The sequence below is a fragment of the Physeter macrocephalus genome, chromosome 9 (assembly GCF_002837175.3).
Source record: "Physeter macrocephalus isolate SW-GA chromosome 9, ASM283717v5, whole genome shotgun sequence".
Classification (NCBI taxonomy): domain Eukaryota; kingdom Metazoa; phylum Chordata; class Mammalia; order Artiodactyla; family Physeteridae; genus Physeter; species Physeter macrocephalus.
In genome coordinates, this window is record NC_041222.1 from 13,318,280 (window position 1) to 13,338,597 (window position 20,318).

At 35.6% G+C, this 20,318-nt stretch overlaps 1 protein-coding gene across 1 annotated transcript in view; it reads left to right on the top strand.

Annotated features, from left to right (window-relative positions):
- The first annotated feature begins 2,949 nt into the window (after nucleotides 1–2,949).
- SHOC1 (shortage in chiasmata 1) overlaps nucleotides 2,950–20,318 on the top strand; it is a 94,666-nt gene continuing 77,297 nt past the window's right edge. Inside the window, exons 1-4 of the mRNA XM_024126477.3 lie at nucleotides 2,950–2,994; nucleotides 5,564–5,687; nucleotides 9,399–9,486; nucleotides 17,372–17,556. Coding sequence (XP_023982245.2) covers nucleotides 2,950–2,994; nucleotides 5,564–5,687; nucleotides 9,399–9,486; nucleotides 17,372–17,556 — 442 coding nt within the window. The remainder of the gene's footprint in view (nucleotides 2,995–5,563; nucleotides 5,688–9,398; nucleotides 9,487–17,371; nucleotides 17,557–20,318) is intronic.

Below are 20,318 nucleotides of genomic sequence, written 5' to 3' on the forward strand. Positions count from 1 at the left end.
CCGCAGACGGAAGCGCCCTCATCCCGAGGGGCGGGGCAAGAGGGCGGGGTGGGGCGACGCCTGGCCTGGCTGGCCAATGAAAGCACTGAGCTCAAGGTCAGAGGTCACGCGTCCAGTGGGCGGGAATTTTCTCCTGGGAAGAGCGGGAGGAGGCGTTTTCACCTCTGGTAAAAACCCTGAGAGGCTGGAGAGAGGAGGGAGGTAAGGTGTTCTTGAGCTGAGGGGAAGGAAAGGTCGGGCTGGGGCTAGAGTATGGCGGCTCCGAAATCTCTAGAAAACAGATTTGTGAGGCCCGGCTGATGTGGTTCTGTGGCGACAAGACCCCAGAACCAGCGCCCACCTAACCTAACTGGGCAAGAATAGAGGGTGTGAAGGGAACAGAAAGGCCAATAGGATTTCTAGCCACTAATTAGGTTGCATAGATTAAACAACCTGAGAATATCCGTGAACCTTACCTCCTCTGCGATTTGACAATGGTGAAAGTGCGTTTTTTGTGCAAGGAAGTGAGGAAGGGAAGAAATCTCCCGATGCCTGAGGCTGGTGGAAGGAGATGGGAAGCCTGCAATCCACACTCACCTCTGTGTGATCTTAAGTAATCTTGGGAATAATATTCCATTTTATATTTGTACGCTGTAAATAGATACAATTTTTATTTGACAATTCTGCCTCAATAAAGCTGGGTGGAAAAAATCTTGGGAAACCTAACTTCTCTAGCATTGTGCATAAGAGCCTGACCTAATGATTTGTATGCATTTCTATTCTGACCCAACAGAGTCCTGTCAGGAGGTAGCACAGGAGCAATAAAATTTTTAGGAATATGTAAGGAAAACTATTTCAGGAATTGCTGCAATTCAGAAGTTGATTATTTTAAGATACCTTCTCTCTAACCATGATTTTGCTTGTTTTCCCCCTTGTCTTGGATTTTAGAAGTAAGGTCAGTTTCTCTCTCTTCCTGTCCACCCACCGCTATGAGATGGATTCAAATATCTGTAATGCAGTGAAATACAGTTGACAGATGAAAGAAATTTTATGAATGTATATGATGTCTGGTATCTTATTTAAGTACCATACATTTAGCATGAATTTAAACGATTAACTTCAATACAACAGTAATTATTGTTTAAGGTAGTTGATGAGAGTGATGAATCCCAAAGCTGATAGAATATTAGGCTTCACAAGAAAGGAAAATTTAAGATAAACGCTGACAATAAACTGAATGGATATATTAGGTAGAATTAGTTGATTTTTAGCTTTTTCCACTATCGGGCACATTCAGATAATTTTTCCTGAAAGTGCAATATCAAGAAGTAGAAATTCTAGAATCAATATTTGCTTCAAAGATCAGTAATACTCTGTATGGAAAAGGTATGGAAGCACAGTGATTGGAAGTATTTCCAGAGAAGTAATCACCGGTTAGAAGATGCTTATGTTGGCATTAAGTAAGAGTGAAAGAGGGCACCAACACTATGTGTTCACCACATTTGTTGATATCACAGAATCTAACATTAAAAAGTTTTCATATAACTTATTGGGTTTGTTTTCATTGGAATGCTTGTATAATATCCAAAATGTCTTCTGATGTGCTCTATATTAAGAAGTTTGCACTTAGATTTTTTTTTTTTTTTTTTTTTTTTGCGGTACGCGGGCCTCTCACTGTTGTGGCCTCTCCCATTGCGGAGCACAGGCTCCGGACGCGCAGGCTCAGCAGCCATGGCTCACGGGCCCAGCCGCTCCGCGGCATGTGGGATCCTCCCGGACCGGGGCACGAACCCGTATCCCCTGCATCGGCAGGCGGACTCCCAACCACTGCGCCACCAGGGAAGCCCTGCACTTAGATTTTTAACCCAGTAATTGAGTAGTTAAGAATGTTCACTTGACGATAACTGAAAATAGGAATAGATTCATAGCCAATTAAAGTAAATGAGATCTTCAGTTCTTCTGAAGAGCAATTTTACTATTTGGAAATAGGTAAACCTCAAACAGATTTTAAATGATAATGAAACTAAGGCAAGACCATTTGGATTAAAATGTATATTTCATTCACTGAAAGCTTACTGACAAACTACTACTGTATGAAAACGTCTAGTTTATATCTGAATTCCCAAAAACATTTTAAATGATTGATCAAAATGCTAAGAACTTTCTGATAAACTGGACTGTGTGCTAGAGTAAATATTCTAAGCTGTAATTCCTCTGATTCTCACGTAAATGAGAACCATTTTGGACTCATTCAGCATTCAAAATTTATTGAGACAATCTGGGACTAGCAGATGCAAACTATTATATATAGAATGGATAAACAACAAGGTCCTATTGTATAGCACAGGGAGCTATATTCAGTATCGTGTGATAAACCATAATGGAAAAGAAAAAAAATTTACTTCATTAGGTGAATTTGTTGATTTACTAATAATGACCCAATGACCTAAAAATAATATACCATAGTTGCTTTATTCCAAATGAGCTAGTAGGGAATTCTAACTCAGGCTTTTTATTTTCTAAGACAGTGGAATTTTCCAAATCCTACTCCACTGCTTCAGCACAGTTTTGCCCTTGGTTATTCGATTTCGAGACCACTTAGGAAATACAGTTATCCTGAGAAAATCACTCTATCAGTCTTGTGAACCCCAGCCTCTTCTGCAACAAAATGATCACATTAAATATATTGCAATCCACCAACTAGGAGTTGTATGGATAAAATAGTATGAAAAATATATGAACAATTTTATAACAATATATATTATTTTCATATTAGATTTAAATCATAGTAATAAATGTTATTTTCATAGTTAAATTTTTATCATTCAGAGCCTTTTTTAAAATGAATGAACCAATGTTTTGTGATTAAGAATGGTTTTCTGCTCCTGGCTTTTCTGTTTTACCAACATTTACTTTTAATTTTTATATTTCCGGACGTTGAAATTTGTACTGCTTCCAAAGAAAGAAGACATGTTTCCAGCATTCAAATATTGCGCAATAGACTATTCATATGAGGTAGAGTGTTACTGGATCACTACCTGTTTACTAAAAATTATGATACAAAAGTGTTATCTACATTCACTATATGATTATGATTATTTTTCAGTAGTCCTTAGAGTAATCCGTAGTCTAATTACTTTGAAATTCATTTAAAATTACTGTCCACTCTTTTTTTTTTTTTTTTTTTGCGGTACACGGGCCTCTCACTGTTGTGGCCCCTCCCGTTGCGGAGCACAGGCTCCGGACGCGCAGGCTCAGTGGCCATGGCTCACAGGCCCAACCGCTCCGCGGCATGTGGGATCCTCCCGGACCGGGGCACGAGGCCGTGTCCCCTGCATCGGCAGGCGGACCCTCAACCACTGCACCACCAGGGAAGCCCTTTATGAATTAAATTTTAAAAGCTTATAAAGTGAACCTAATATCTTAGATGAGATATAACTGTACCTGATTATTTCTTAAAATCATAAAACTGTAGTATTTAAATAGCCGTTTCAAATTAGTTAAAAGATTGTCACTCCATTAGGCCAAATTCTCCCATTTTTTATTAGCATGTAAAATATCAGATAGGCATAGCTTCTGTCTCAACATGAAAATACTAATCCTAAAAGTCTGATTTTCTTAAACATTTCTGCACTTAATTCTAAATTTTCTCAAGTTGAAAAAACATTATTTCACTAAGGAAAACAGTGATCATACCCCACCACTGACATTACTAAAAGAGAGTTACACTAGAAGGATGTAATTTGTTACTCGTTCGATCCTGGTGGGGGAACTAAGATATCGCATGTAGCACAGGAAAAAAAAAAAAAAAAAGAAAGAAAAAAGAAACTAATTAGAATAGTTGTCACACAACAGTTCTTAGTTCTTATGATCTTAATTAACAAGTTAAATTTTGGTTTTCTTTATAACCTTGACCCCTATCTATCAGGAAAAAAATTGCTCCACTATAACTAAAACTGTGTTACATTTTATAGGAAATAAAAAAGGTATATAGGTATCTTCAGGTTTTCTTATTCCCTCATAACCGAGGAAGGCAAATGTATCATTATAACATATATATGGTAGGGAATCAGAGGTCATTGTTTCACAAATATTTATGAATGTATTATTCACTTGCAAAATTAGTCTATACTCAAACATCCTCAAACTTCTATCCTCACCAATGGTATCTTAGTTTCTTGCTGGTATCTCAGTTTCTTGCCATGATACAATACAAATATACTAATCAATGGCAAATCTTGCAAAAGATAATGGGTTTTGTAAAGTTCGTGAAAACAGTGTTGAAGAACCACTCAAATAACAGGTAAAGCTATTATCAGACGAAGATTTTACAAAATTAGACCAGATTACAGACAAGAGAAAGAGAATGGTTTAAATATCAAAGGAGTCAGAGATGCCTTGGGAAAATTTGATTAAATCCTCAAATACTTTCTAGAAATATTTATGATCAAAGGTGAAGTAATGACTAGTATCATGCATATCATCATATAATACAGTTTTGAGGGGAATTATGACAAAAAATCAGTTATAAATATAAACTAACTATGAACAAAATTTCATTAAATATAAATTTTAATTTTTATAACTTTATTTCATTTTTTAGACAAAGTTCTAATCAAGCTTTTCTTTCTGTTTTACTATGAATCTTTGGTCCTCATTTTATATAAATTACTTTAACTGAGCTTTCTTTGTACCATTTATTCTTAGATAATGAAGACCTCTTATTTAATATGTTATTATACCTTCAGCAAATATAAAACTCTTGGGAAGTAATGCAAGAAACTATCATTTGTCCAAATACATAGAATAATGAATTCTGTGGGAAGTTGAGAGTCACTGAGGGACGGCTTCATAGAGGAAATATTGCTTAAGATGAGCCTTGAAAGATGAATAGAATTTTGATAACTAGAGAAGAGTATCAGGGCATTTTTCAGAGGCACAGTGTAGACCACAGTGTTGATGAGGAAGTGACCACTAAATGTTAATGGGGTAGTAATTGATCTATTTAAAGACTACAGTTAGTATTAAAGAGTAATGGGAAATAAAGCAGGAAACTAAAGGCAGACCCAAGTATAGAGAATTTTGATTTATAAGCTTATTTAACTGATTTAACATCCTTTTAAGGTTTAATTATTAGATTTTTTTAAAAATTAGTAACATATTTGCTGGATGTCACAAGTGAAACTGTGCAAAGACGTAGAAAACAAAAGTTAAGATAGCAATATTATACTGTTAAGTGAAAAACAGCACATTACTAAATGGTATATAAATGATGTGATCCCATTTTTTTTGTCACACACACACACACACACACACACACACACACACACACACATTTTAGCATAATCTAGAAAAGAAAGTATCTAGGAAAATACACCAAACTATTATTGATATGACTAGGGACCTTGACTTTCTCAGTTATGCGGTTCTGTGTTAGATATTTTATAGTGAGCATGTATTACCTTTAAATAAAAATAATATAAATTTGAAAGAATAGAGAATTTTAATATTCTGAATATTGACAGATAAGTATTTTTAATCCACTATATACTAAAAAATTTTATAATCTTACCTTCTTACATAGAATGTAGTTAGAAAGAAGTTTTGCAGAGATGCTTTATTGCTTCAAATCCCATCATGTTTTTATCAAGATGAAAATTATCCTGCAAGAGTTACTGATAATAAATTTAGGAGGCCATGGACAAGAGGTATGTTTTAATTTTATTTTTTAAAAATCTATTTTTAAAAGTATTTCAGAGTTTAGCATAATAAATTATTAAGAAAATGCAGTGATTTTCTCATTATTATATAAAAGTGTATTCATATCAGAATTCCAAGAAGTTTACAAATTAATATTTTTATGACAGAATTTAGGTGACAAGGAATTGGAAAGCTTATACTAGATATGAATAGAACAAATAAAAGATATGTAGGTGATGAAGTCTTAAAATATTCTAACATTGTAACATTTGTTGTACTATAATAGGATCTTGTTCAACTGTAGGAAGGCTACTTTAAGTTGTAATAATACACTGAATATAAAACTATTTTTAAATGTATATGTACAAAATACCATCTTTTGCTTTTATCATGTCATAGACTTAAGAAAGACCAGCCTCCCTGGAGGATACAAGTCAGTTAACAACATTTATTTACCCTGTATTCTGTATAGGCACCATTACAGGTGCTAAGAACACAGTTACTAATAAGACATAGAAATAGTCCCTGCCTTCAGTGGGTTTTCAGACAGGTAAGGAGGAGGCAACAATAAAACCATTAAATATGTAAACTAATATTTGGTATTGATAAATGTATAGAGAAGATACATAGTGTAATGTTATATGAAATTTCAGGATTAGGGAATGCTATTTCCTAAGATGGTTAGGGTAGGACTACAATGAAGAGGTGGACATTTGAGTTGAGATCTGAGTAATAAGATGGCAGCAGCCATAAAAAGATATAGGGGAGAAGCCTTTCAAGCAAATGCAAAGTTCCTGACTCAGGAATAAACTTGATGTGTGTAAGGACTAGAAAATTAGGCCATCGTGACTACTTAATGAAAAAAGGGGAGATCTGACAAGTAGGCAGGTTCTGAAAGATATGAGGCTTTGAAGGCCATAAGATGGAGTTTGTTTGTTTGTTTATATTATGGCTGATATGGTAAGTCATTGGACAGTTTTAAGAAAAAGTGGCATAACCTGATTTTTGCATTAGAAAAACCATTCTGGTTGTTTGGAGGTTGGAAGGGGTAGGGATTGGGAGGCAAGGGTAGAGGTGAGAAAATCAATCAGGAATCTACTGTATGGTTCAGAATCTAGACTATTAGGTGAATCTATACTCTACATAAACGATGGTATCTTAGACTAGGCTTATAGTAATAAAGATGTGAGAAGTGGTTGAGATTGGGATTATTTAAGAGGTCCAGCCAACCGTGAGAGGGTTAAAAAAAAAAATAGAAGAATAAAGAGTTTCTTCTAGGTTTTTGACCTGAGCAACTGGGTGGATGGCAGTGCTATTTCCTAAGATGGGGAAAGGCTTGTGAGGAAGCCAATTCGTGGCTGGAGTCAATAGCTCTGCTTTGGCCAGGTTAAAATGCCTATTAGGCATCTAAGTGGAGACATCAAGAGGCAATTGGTTATATTAATCTTGAGCACAGTTGGAGTTTCAAATTGGGGTCATTGATATGTAGACTGCACATTAATTTGTAGAATTGTATGAAGTCACTGAGAGCATGAGTATAGATAGAGCAGAGAACCTAGGACAAAGCAGTAGAACACTCCAACCATTAAAAGGCTGATATAGAAGGTGAAACCAGCTAAGAAGACAAGTGAGGTAGAAAAACCAGAAGAGTGTGGTGTTGTAGAAGTCTAAAGAAGAAAGTGTTTCAAGAAGGAAGAAGTGGTCAAAAGCATTGGTCCATGTTAAAGTGTCAAGTAAGATGAGAATAATGTGTTGACCATTAGCTTAACTAAATGTAGATCATTGATGACCTTGGTAAGAGCGGTTCCACTGGAATATTGTGTATGAAAGCCTGATCAGAGTATGTTGAGAAGAGAATGCGAAGTGGGATGTGAGATGGTAGTTATAAACAACTCTTTTGAAGAAGTTTGCTATGACGGTAAATAGAAAAATAGAGGTGCATTAGCTGAAGGGAGAAATGGGGTAAAGAGTTTATTTTTTTAGATGTGCGAATTAAAAAAATATATGTGTGATAAGGAAAGAGACTATAAAATGTTTGTCTGCCAATGGAAATAATCTTGGTAAAAAGAAAGAAAATGATGATGCAGGAAATAAAAAGGATGACTTAGTAAAAGAGGATAGTATCAAGAGCACAATGGGAGGAGTTAGTATTAGAAGCCAGGATGGTTCTTCCACTATGATAGGATAGGAAGGCAGGGTTTGTAGGTACTTATGCTAGTGAGATGTTAGAATTGGTGGTAGAAGATGAGGTCGTTCTCTTCTATTTATACTAATTTTTTGTGTGGAGGCAAGGACATAGAGAGTGGGTAGGGGGATGAGTATCAAAAATTTGGAGGGGGGGGAGTGTCAAATAGTTGTCCTGAAGAATGAGAAAGTCAATTTTATTAAGAAGGATATTAAGATGAATTACCATTATCATCTGTCAATGTTGGATGCCCATTTAAAAGTTATGGTCAAAATCTCAAGTGAGCTTATTCAGAATGGCTGGGGTTTTTTTTCCCAAATAATTTTCAGCTGTTCTAGTGTACATATACAAAGTGAATAGTAGGGGGTTTCCTAAATTGGTATAAGGGAAAGAGAGGCAAGGGAATTAAGAGTCTTTGTAAGGGAGTGATTATGAGACTGGCCATGGAACCTAAGCTGTATGAGAAAGGAAGTGAGGACATGAGGGAGGATGAATATATTGTAAAAATGTAAGGGTCAGTGGATTGAAGGTCTCAATCAGGTTGGAAATAAGGTAAAGAGTAGCTTTCATCAAATGCTTCTCTAAAACTATAGAAGGAAAAAAATGAGTTAATTATTTTTCCTATTTCTTTTCCTTTTCTTCTTTTTAAAAATAACAATAACACCAAAATTTATTAGGCATTTACACCATGTCAGGCACCATTCTAAGCAATTTACATGTCTGATCACATTTAATCTTTACAACAACACTATGAAAAGGCCATTATTGTTCCTAATTTGTAGATAAGGAAACTGAGGTAGAAAGAGGTTAAGAGATTTACCCAAGATCATAAGTTAATAAGTAGCAGTATAAGTATCTAGGCAGGGTGATTCCAGAACCTGTATTCTTAACCACTAAACTTTTATATTTTTCAGGGAGGCACAGACTCAGATGTTCAGTTATTTGTTCAAGGTAACAATAGTAAGAGCTAACACTTAGGTAGAATACAGGTCCTTTGCCTCTTCACTCAGTTGCTGCTTCTGACACTAGCATATGACGTGGTCCCTCTCCTTAAGGAACGGAGGGTCTAATTTGGGAGACAAGTTATAGATACACATAAAATTTTAAACTATGACTGTATATGATTAAGTACTGAAGTGAGTGCCACTGACAATATTATGGCCCTTCAAGGGGAATGTATCAGAGTGAGCTGGAATGGTAAATAAAGGCTTTATGAGAAGTTACATGAGCTGTTGAACAGGATTATCTGGGATGGTAGTGCTGTATAAGCAAAAGAGAGGCTGTAAAAATGAGGATGCTCTGTTCAGGTGATATTGTTCTGACTGTAGTAGAGAGGGTTTTGTTTTTTTTTTTAGTGGGGGTTGTAATAATGAGAATGATTATTTAAGTATTTGGAATCTGGTATAACTTTGAAAAAATTACATTTGTGAACAAATAAAGATAACACCATAATGTAAAAGGTGAATGTTTGGCTTCCTTGTATTAAGTTTAAGAGAAAATTCCAGAAGCTAACGTTTACCATTCTCCTTTCTAGTTTCAGCTCTTTCAGTTAGGGGAATGACAGAAATCTCAGTCTTGGATCAATGGAAAGCAAGTCACTTTGTGGAGGAGTTCCCTGAGAAGTATGTGTCCTTAATCCCAAATTTCCCCTTTACATCTAGAAAATGAATAGTAAATTCTCCAGACACCTAAGAGAGAAGATCCTTTCCTTTATATCCTCACAGGTTTTCTTCTTTTATCCAAAAAACAAGCCCTAGTCTGAACCACAAAGGAGGGGTTAATCAAAATGATTTACAGCCTCTTTTTTATCTTTCCCTCATTTATCACATAGTAACAGTTTTCTATGCATTTGTATTGCAAAAGACAGAAATAAAGCCAAGACGCTATTATGCTTTTAACAATAAGTAAACTTTTGGTGGAAAGTGTCTATAAAAAATCCTTTATATTAAAATCAGTCTTTTTATCCCTGTAGTAGAAATGCAGATTAAGGCTATTTTCTAATATACTTTGTCAAAATGTTATTTATTATTAGTTCAGTCATTCATCACATATTTATTGCATACCATTCTGTATGCTGGATACAGGATAAAAAATAAATAAGATACAGTTTCTACTCTCAAAGAACACAGGAAAATAGGGAATAGAGATTTATAAATAAATAATTACAATAGAATGTGGGAAGTACAATGCCAGAGATAGGAACACAGAGCATAATATGAGGAAGAACATCTAACCCATTCTATCATGTTCAGGTAGACATAAAGTAGAGATTTTAGTGCAAATGTAAATAATTTACTCTGCTGCTTCACGTCATGCAAAGAGTACTGATCAGACCCAGGAAGGATTTAGTTATTGTTCAGATTTCCAGTTTTAGTAATTTAAGTTTTCCTTAGTTACTCTTGAAAGAAACAAATGACCAACTTAAATGTGTCCAGCCTCTAAATACAGAGAAGCCCAATTTACTATTTCTGTCATCTAGGAATTTAAAAATCAGGTTAGGAAGATAATATATGAGCAGAAAAAATTAACAATGTTAAGAATTAAATGATAATGTAAAATGACCATCAAAAGGTCTATCACAAGGTATAAGGTCAATGCAAAGTATCTATCACATGAATAAACTCTAGAGCAGGGAGGAAGCAGAAAGGTGTAGTAAAAGGAGCTCTGCACTATGAAATAAAAGATGTGGACTTGATTTGAAAAGTCAAGTACTGACTCCTCAACAAGTCATTTTCTCTCTCTGATCCTCACTTTCTGTATCAGTATAATGATGATGAGTCAGTGTTTCTCAAACTTTAATGTACATATGAATCACTGAGGATCTTATTTAAAATGGAGATTCTGATTCAGTCTGTGTTGGGACCTGAGATTCTGCACTTCTAATATGCTCTTAAGAGTGCTGATGCTGCTGGTCCAGGAGCCTACTTTGAGTTACAAGATACAAGACGCTCTCTAAAATTTCTTTTCACCCTAAGAGTTAGATTGGTAGGGCTGTGCCTTTATAAGCAGGAGAGATCAGCTTCACAAAGAAGTAGGAACTGAGCTTGAGCTGGACAAAGAAGGAGAAACTAACTTGAGAGAAAGCATTTCAGGCAAAGGAAACAGCCCATCTGAATAGAGGCAAAAATGTGCAATAATTGCTCAACAAAGGCAATGATCAGGCTCAAACAAAAGATTCCTGTATGAGAGAAATGCAAGGCCCTGAAGGAATGGGCACCCCATCATATCTGACCCTCCATTTTGCAGTACCAAGATCATGTCCATGGCAAAGAAGGTGGAATCTATGGCACCACCTAGAATAAAATTTATATTTCTCTGCCTCCCTGTAGCCAGGTGACTGAGCTCTTCCCAAAGCATATAAGCAAAAGAGGTTTATGCAATTTCTGAGGAATGTCCTTAAAAGGAAGGGGTGTGTCTTTCTCCTCACTTTTCTCCTTCCTGATGTTATTGATAGAATACAGATGTAACAATTGGTTCCAGCAACCACCTTGGAGTATACAGGATAAGAACTAAATCTAGGAATGGCAGAGTGGAACAAAAGAAGCCTCAGTCCCTGATGAATTGTGAAACTGTCTCACTAGCCATGACCTTCTAGCCTCGAGCCTTTTTGTGTGTGTTTTAGCCATCATTAATTTCAAGTTTGTCTCATGAAGTGAAATTTAATTTTTAATAGCCTTTACTTTTTAGATCAGTTTTTGGTTCACAGCAAAATTGAGCAGAAGGTTTAGAGATTTCCCACATCAAAATTTAATTTTAAATTCGGGAGCTTTGTTACCTAATGGAAATTAAGAATAAACATTCTGATCATTAGCACTACCTAGATTTCCTGAACCTTGCTTTTCCTCTCTTTCTCACCTCTGTTTCTTCTTCCTGTTTTGTTACTTCTTAATATTGATTCTAAGACCTCAGTTTTTTTACTTTTATTAATTTGTTGGTATACTGTTTTAACATATATAGGCATTTTCTGCCATGTGTCCTGAAAAACCTTATGTTCTTCAAAACTGCACACTAAAAATAACAGGGCATACAGGAAAATTAGCTTCTGTAGTCAAAGCTATGCAACTTGCAACAGAGCACTAATAAAAATAATAACTATTCTAATTTGTTTTAAAAAAAGACCACCAGCATACTTGAAAAGACATGTTAAATTCCTAACAAATAAATACATATTAGGGTAAATATAGAAATTTGAAAAAAATGAAGATCTTAATGGACAGGCTAAAGGAGGAGTTGAGGCTACTGAATTATGGAGAAAAGGGCAAAATGCAAAAAGATCATGGAGAACCATGCAGTAAGCTTCCTAGCTTCCGGGACAGAGCTCATGGCCAACTAGAGCAGGAGGAAGAACATATAACAACATTCTCTATTCCTCTGTGGCTTGCTGCATTCAGATGAATGCAGTTGAATACAGGACATTGCACATATATTTAGTTCATGTACACCTCATAATAACTATGTGAGATGGGTATTACAATCCCAACATTACATGTAAGAAACTAAGACTCAGATTAAGTCAATTGCCCACAGACATGTAGCTAGTCAATAGTTGGAGTGAGGATTCAAACCCTCAAACCCTAGTCTGTATGACTTCACACCCTATACTCTGGTTTGGTTTATATAACATCTTTATTGAGATAAAATTCATATCCATATAACTCCCATTTAAAATGTCCAACTCTGGAACTTCCCTAGTGGTCCAATGGTTAAGACTTTGCCCTCCAATGCAGGGGGTGCAGGTTCGATCCCTGGTTGGGCAGCTTCTTAGCTGCCTTTGCCTTGCAGCCAAAAAAACAAAACATAAAAGAGAAGCAATATTGTAACAAATTCAATAAAGACTTTAAAAATGGTCCATATCAAAAAAATCTTTAAAAATTTTTTTTAAAAATTAAAAAAATAAAGTGTCCAGCTCAACAGTTTTTAGTATATTCACAGGGTTGTACAACCGTCACTACAATCAATTTTAGAGCATTTTCATCAACACAAAAGAAATTCTGTACCTATTAGCAAACACTCCCTATTCTTTCCCCCTTACCCTGGACGGACAGCCACTAGTCTTCTTTCTGCCTCTCCAGATTTGCCTATTCTGTACATTTCTTTTAAATGGTATCTAACTAAAATCATACACCAATCCCAGCAGGGGGGGCGGTGGTGGTGATTTCCCCACACCATGAAGTAATGCTCTTAACACCAGCTGGGTGTCTTACATTCAACTCAATTCTGGCACTATCAACCTGGAGATAGCATCAGATCCCACAGGTTAAGGGTTTAGTTCTATAAGACTGCTCCCGCACCCCACACTTTAGATGCCGTTTGCAAGGTTATCACCTGTGCTTCTGACTGACCATCTATAGATTGGAGGTTCCAACAACCTCCTCTTTGGGTTCAATCAACTTGCTAGATAGACTCATAGAATTACAGAAACTTTTTACTTGCTGGATTACCAGTTTACTACAAAAGGGAACAGTCAGATAGAAGAGGTACATAGGGCAAGGCATGAGGAAAGGGCATGGAGCTTCCATACTCCCTCCTATCACCCCACTTTCCCAGCACCTCCATGTGTTCACCAACCTGGAAGCTCTCTTAACCCTGTCCTTTTGGGTCTTTAGGAAGGCTCCATTACATAGGCATGATTGATTACACCACTGGCAGTTGACTCAACCTCCAGCCCCTCTCCCCACCCTGGAGGTCAGAGGGTGGAGCTGAAAGTTCCAATCTTCTACTCACATGATTGTTTCTCGTGGCAACCAGTCCCCATCCTTAGGTGCTTTCCAAAAGTCACCTTATTCACATAACCAAAGATAACTTTATCGCTCTCATCACTTAGGAAATTCCAATGGCGTTAGGAGATCTGTGCCAGAAACGGATATGAAGACCAAATATATATCTCATGTTATAAATCACAGTATCATACATACAGTATGTGATCTTTTGTGACTGGCTTCTTTCACTTAGCATAATGGTTTTAAGTTTCATCTATTTGGTAGTATGTATCAACACTTTTTTTTTTTGGCCACGTGACATGAGGAATCTTAGTTCCCTGACCAGGGATCAAACCTTTGCCCCCTGCAGTGGAAGCGTGGAGTCCTAACTACTGGACTGCCAGGGAATTCCCAGCACTTCATTTTTTATGACCAAATAATATTCCATTTTATGGATATACCACTTTTTATTTATCCATTCATCAGTTGATGGATATTGTTTTCCCCTTTCTGGCTATTGTGAGTAATGCTGCTATAAACATTTGTGGACAAGTTTTTGTGTAGACATATGATTTTATTTCTCTAATGGTGGAATTGCTGGATCATATGGTAACTTTGTGTTTAACTGTTTGAGGAATTGCCAGACTGTTTTCCAAGCAACTGTATCATTTTACATTCCCACCAGCAGTATATGAAGTTACAATTTATTTACATCTTGTCAATACTTGTTATCATCTGTCTTTTTGATTATAGACATCCTGGTGGGTGGCTCATTGCATGTCATTGTAGTTTTGATTTGCATTCCCTGATGGCTAATGATGTTGAGCATCTTTTCATGTAATTATTGGCTTTTAATATATCTTCCTTGCAGAAATGTCTATTCAAGTCCTTTGCCATTTTTAAATTGTGTTATGTGCTTTTTTTTTTTCTTTGTGGTACGCGGGCCTCTCACTGTTGTGGCCTCTCCAGTTGCGGAGCACAGGCTCCGGACGCGCAGCCTCAGCGGCCATGGCTCACGGGCCTAGCCGCTCCGCGGCATGTGGGATCTTCCCGGACCGGGGCACGAACCCGTGTACCCTGCATCGACAGGCAGATTCTCAACCACTGCGCCACCAGGGAAGCCCTGTGCCTTTTTATTATTGAGTTTTAAGAGTTCTTTATGTATTCTAGATACAAGTCCCTTATTAGATATGTGATTTGCAAATATTTTCTCCTGTGGATTGTCTTTTCACTTCCTTGGTGGTATCCTTTGAAGCACAAAATTTTTAGATTTTGATGCAGTTCGATTTATCTACTTTTTCTTTTGTTATTTGTGCTTTTGGTGTCATATATAAGAAGCCTTTACCTAAACCGAAATCACAAGGATTTACTCCTATATTTTCTTCTAAGAGTTTGCCTGTGATTTTTTTTTAAGACATAAATCAGATCGTGAAATGTCTCAGTTATTGGTGGTTTATCCATTTCATCAATGGTATCCCATTTCACATAAATAAAATCCAAAGTTCTTACCAAGTCCTGTAAGATCCAACATGATCTGGTCCTTGCCCACCTATCTAATCTTACTCAGTTCCAGTCACCCTGACCTTTCTGCTTTTCTTAGACTATGCCAACCTTGCTCCCCTATTTTAAGCCTCTGTATGGCTTACTCTCTACCATTATTCAGGTAGCTGTAGCTCCTCAGAAAGTCATTTACTAACTACACTCTCTAAAATATACCTTTTGTCAACCCTCTGGCTGTTACTTGATGTTCTAATATCTCTTTTTATTTCACTCATAACAGTTTTTCACCACCTGACATTATGTTATTTACTTATTTATGTATTTGTCTATTGTCCCATTAGCAGGTAAACTTCATGAGGGCAAGAACTTTGTTTTGTTCACCATTCCACTCCCAGTGCCTAAAGAGGTGTTAGCACATTGTAGACACTCAATAAATATTTCATTTAAGTTAAGGAATTCGTGAACTGCAGTGAATGAATTTACTCAAAAAGAATGATATGGAAAGAAAGCAAAGACAATATAGACTGGAAGCCTGGGAAACATCAGCACTACAAGTTAGACAGAAGGAGTGGCACCAATGAACAAAGAATAGATAATATTGGACAAGGAGGAGATCCAGGAAATACTGGTCTTTACAGTTCACTTATATCTAGGGAAAGAGAATTGATGGGGTTTTCTTAAAACTGTAGTACCAAGGATTTTTATAAAGTACTGACTCTGTCAGTAATATTTATTTTTTTAAAAAGCAGTTATCTAAGCACTAAATTTAGAAGTCTATAAAGATCCACATAGGAATCAGTGTTCTTATGAGTAATATGGACCTGGGTGAGTTGAAATATTTTTTCTTGTACCTTATATTTTCTTAAAGAGTAAAGCAGAAACTTTAGAGATTTTTCTATATATGATTTGGGTATGACATGTTCATTATTTTTCTCTAATTACATTGGGGAATTATATTGATTTTGGTTCTTTCAGTCTGTACAGAGAATTATTAAGGCTAAAATATTTTAGGATATCATAAAAAATGTATATCAGAGGGCTTCCCTGGTGGCGCAGTGGTTGAGAGTCCGCCTGCCGATGCAGGAGACACGGGTTCGTGCCCCGGTCCGGGAAGATCCCGCATGCCGCGGAGCGGCTGGGCCCGTGAGCCATGGCCGCTGAGCCTGCGCGTCTGGAGCCTGTGCTCTGCAATGGGAGAGGCCACAGCAGTGAGAGGCCCGCGTACCGAAAAAAAAAAAAAATGTATATCAGAATGTGTAGCTAAATTGCCAATAATGTATTTATCTGTTGCAAAAATCAGTGGAAAGATCTGTTGTAAGTCCAAATACCCCAATGATATAGACAATGGCAGATATACCTGGATCAATCAGGAAACAGGTAAGGTACAGGCAGGGTCAAGAGAGCCAAAAAAAAGTTCCCAGGACTAACAACAGCTGAAAGTTGTTACCACCCTAAGCTTGAAGGAGCAGTAACCAAAACAGTAAGAACTGCAGCTATGGGAGAGAGGCTGTCTGATAAAAGATGTAACTGTTGGTAGAAGAATGCAGCCACTTCTCCAAACTGTGGCCCAGGAGGGAAAGATTTGGAAAGAATAATATTTCAACCTGTTTGTTTTCCCATCTCTGATCTCCTGCCAGTGCTTCCACTGGTTGAATGCAACCAGAAGACAGAGCAAGGCAGCCTAGTTGGCTCACAGAGATCAGTCTCCGAGGTTGTAGAACAGAATGTAAAAGGTTGGATAACGACATGGAAAAGCAGACATTCAATATCCAGCACAAGGGCATTTTGGCAATGCATGGCAAAGTCTAAAAATCTATGTATCTTTAACTTCATCATTTCCATTTTTAGGAACTGCATTTTGAGAAAACGATTAGACAAGTGCACAAAGATATTCCTTGCATTGTTGCTCATAATAGCAAACAATTACAACAAGTTTAAATTTCCAATACTAGGGAACTGGTTGAATAAATTATTATTTACCAATACAATGGATTCTTGTTCATCCACTCAAAAATGAAGTGAATGTACATTGATTGACATATAAATGTGCTCATGCTTCATTGTTTATCAGAAGAAGAACAGGTTACAGAATACTATATACTTGAATCCACTTTTATTTTAAAATATTCCAAAATAATTGAGAAAATACAAAATTTTTAAATTCATCTCTTGAATGGTAGAGCTATGGGTAATTTTTCTCTGGATCTGTTGGAATTTGGTAATTTTCTACAGTGAACATATACTATTTGTTAATAAAGATGTTTTAAAATAGGACATACACAAAATCAGTAATTTTCTAATGTCACAGGAAAACAGTTACAGGAATGGTGACCGAGCTTAACTGTGAATTTGAGGAAATTGTTCCAAGTTCAAACCCAGACTCCCAAACTGAAGTAGAAGAAGCCAGCTTATATACCCATAAGGACTACAATGAAGTCTTTACACTTGTCAACTGCTTAGAAAAATGTCCATTACTTCAAGGACAGAAGCAAGGTAAAACATTTGTTATTTCCATTGTTATAAAACATTTCTTACTAATATACAAATTTTCATTTCTGTGATTTTTTTTCTTTTATTGGATTTTTAAATTTTTTATTTTGCTAAGGGTATTCACCCACAAAATTGTAATTCTAAGTTTCACATTAGTGAAATATTTTCTTTCATATTAATCCCCTTTTTGTAAATGTAGTTGTTTTTGGAGTTTAAGTGTGCTGAGCTTCAGAATAGCCTCAGAGGTTTGATCATAGGTTGCTCACAACATATTGCTATAACGATATTAGCATCTATGTACAGATCTGATGACACAGCAGTCTGGTGTAACATTAAATTAGTAGATTATTAAGTGATAGTTATATTTTATTTTCCCAAATATGCTAAAGATTTTCAATCTTATCTAATTTATATGAAACCATAATTCAAAGTGGAGATAGAAGAGTTGCAGTATTAGGTCAAGAAATTCACTCAGTTTTTACAAATTTACAGTAAGTAATAATTAAAGATACATTTTATCCAAACTATATTCCAAATCTCTCATCTTACTAGAGGGTGATAAATTTTTCCAACTGTGTAAAAACTTGCTGAGAACTACCTTTCTTGTATGTATAACAACCTATTCCCTTTTTATATTGTAAAACTTATGTCTCCATTATATAATTGTTACTATCATTTAAGATATGCTTTAGCTTGAACATGAAATATAATTTGGTTCTTTTAGTGCTGTTTTTATGTAGATACATAAATGGTGTATAAAGTTTTTAGTGTTGGCAAATATGTGTGTGATATAGAGAGAGTTAAATTCTTATAGTTTGAGAAGATAGAGATTGCATTAAAGACTAAACTTGAGAGCATGCTATAATAGGAAGAGCCTGAATTTGGAGTCAGAAGATTTGATCATAGTCTAAATCTAATCTTAAAAAGTGGTACAATTTTGACAGTTATTAAAAAGTTTATGGTTTTCAATTTTCTTCTATAATTTCTTTCTTTTAATTCATTCTTTTAATTTCTTATAAACAATTTTGTGGGGATCAAATTATATATATGTACATGTAAAGATATGATTTATAAAAAATAACAGGCTACCCAACCACAGCTGTTATTATATTAATGTGGCAAGCTAGAAGCATCTATTGGGAAATTTCATAATATCTGTCATCAGCTAGAACCAGAAGCTTCTTTAACTATTATACACCGAATGAAAATATGCTTGAGTTTCCCAAATACATATGAATTGTCCATATCCTATATCTCCTTAAGGGTCCTGTGTCATTTGACATCACTTTATAAATTTAAATTTGCAATTCCATTTCTTTTCCTTGCAGTTATATTGATTGCTACTAGATTTATAGATACTTTGGTCTCACTGTCTAAATTGAAAGGAATGTATTATACTTTGAGATTCAATTGATACTGTAAATTTGCTCTGTCTTATAAGAAATATAGTTATTACTAAATTATAAGTTAATTCCAAACATATTTCTTTAAGACATAAAAACAATGGGTATTTTTTTTATTGTTTGTTGGTTTGTTGATATGTACTAGTTTTTCTATAATATTCACATATTATTTGTCAATAAATGTAACCATTTTTATGAATATCCTTTTAGACATCCCAGGAATATATAAACAAATACAAATTTTTAATTTTAAAAAATTGTACATGTACATAGTTTAGAGAGTCAAATAGTTATTCAATGTTTATAATAAAAAGCAGCAGCCCCCTAGCTTCGTAAATAACCCACATGTATTTTAGCTTTATAGAGGTATAACTGACAAATAAAATTGTAATGCATTTAAAGTGTACAATGTAATGATTTGATATACATATACATTGTGAGAGGGTTCCCACCATCAAGTTAATTAACACATCCATCACCTCACATATTTACCTTATTTTTTCTCCTTTTTCTTTTTGGTGGGAACACTTAAGTTCTACTCTCTTAGCAAATTTAAACGCTACAGTATTATCACCTATAATCACCATGTTATACATTAGATCCTCAGACCTTATTTACTTATAACTGCAAGTTTGTACCCTTTACCAACCTCTCTCTATTTCCCCCACACCCCTGTTACAGCCCCTGGCAACCACCATTCTACTCTCTGTTTCCATGAGTTTGGCTTTTTATTTTTTAATTTAAAAAATTTTTAGATTCTGTATATAAGTGATACCATGCGGTAGTTTTGGTTGTTCTCTAACTTATTTCACTTAGCATAATGCCCTCCAGTTTCATTCATGTTGCAAATGGAAGGATTTCCTTTTTCAAGGCTGAACAATATTCCGTGTGTGTGTGTGTGTGTGTGTGTGTGTGTGTGTGTGTGTGTGTGTATCACATTTTCTTTACCCATTCATCTCTCAACAGACATTTAGGTTGTTGGCTATTGTGAATAATGTTGCAGTGAACGTGGGAAGACTCTCTTCGAGATAGTGATTTCATTAGACATCTGTTTCTCCCTTTGCAACATTTATATCTTTTTTGGTCTTAGTGTGCTGGCTAGGATCTCCAGTACATTGTTCAATAGAAGCAGTAATAGTTGCCATCCTTGTCTTGTTTTGATAGTAAAGGAAATACTTTGTTTCACCATTAAAAATGATGTAAATATTATTTCAATGTTTACATCATTTTCAACGGTGAAACGTTAGAAAAACTTACATACTTTATTGGGTTGAGGAAGCTTCCTCTATTCTGAGTTTGCTAAGAGCTTTTGATCATGAATGAGGACTGAATTTTATCAGTCCTCATTCATTTAAAATTTTA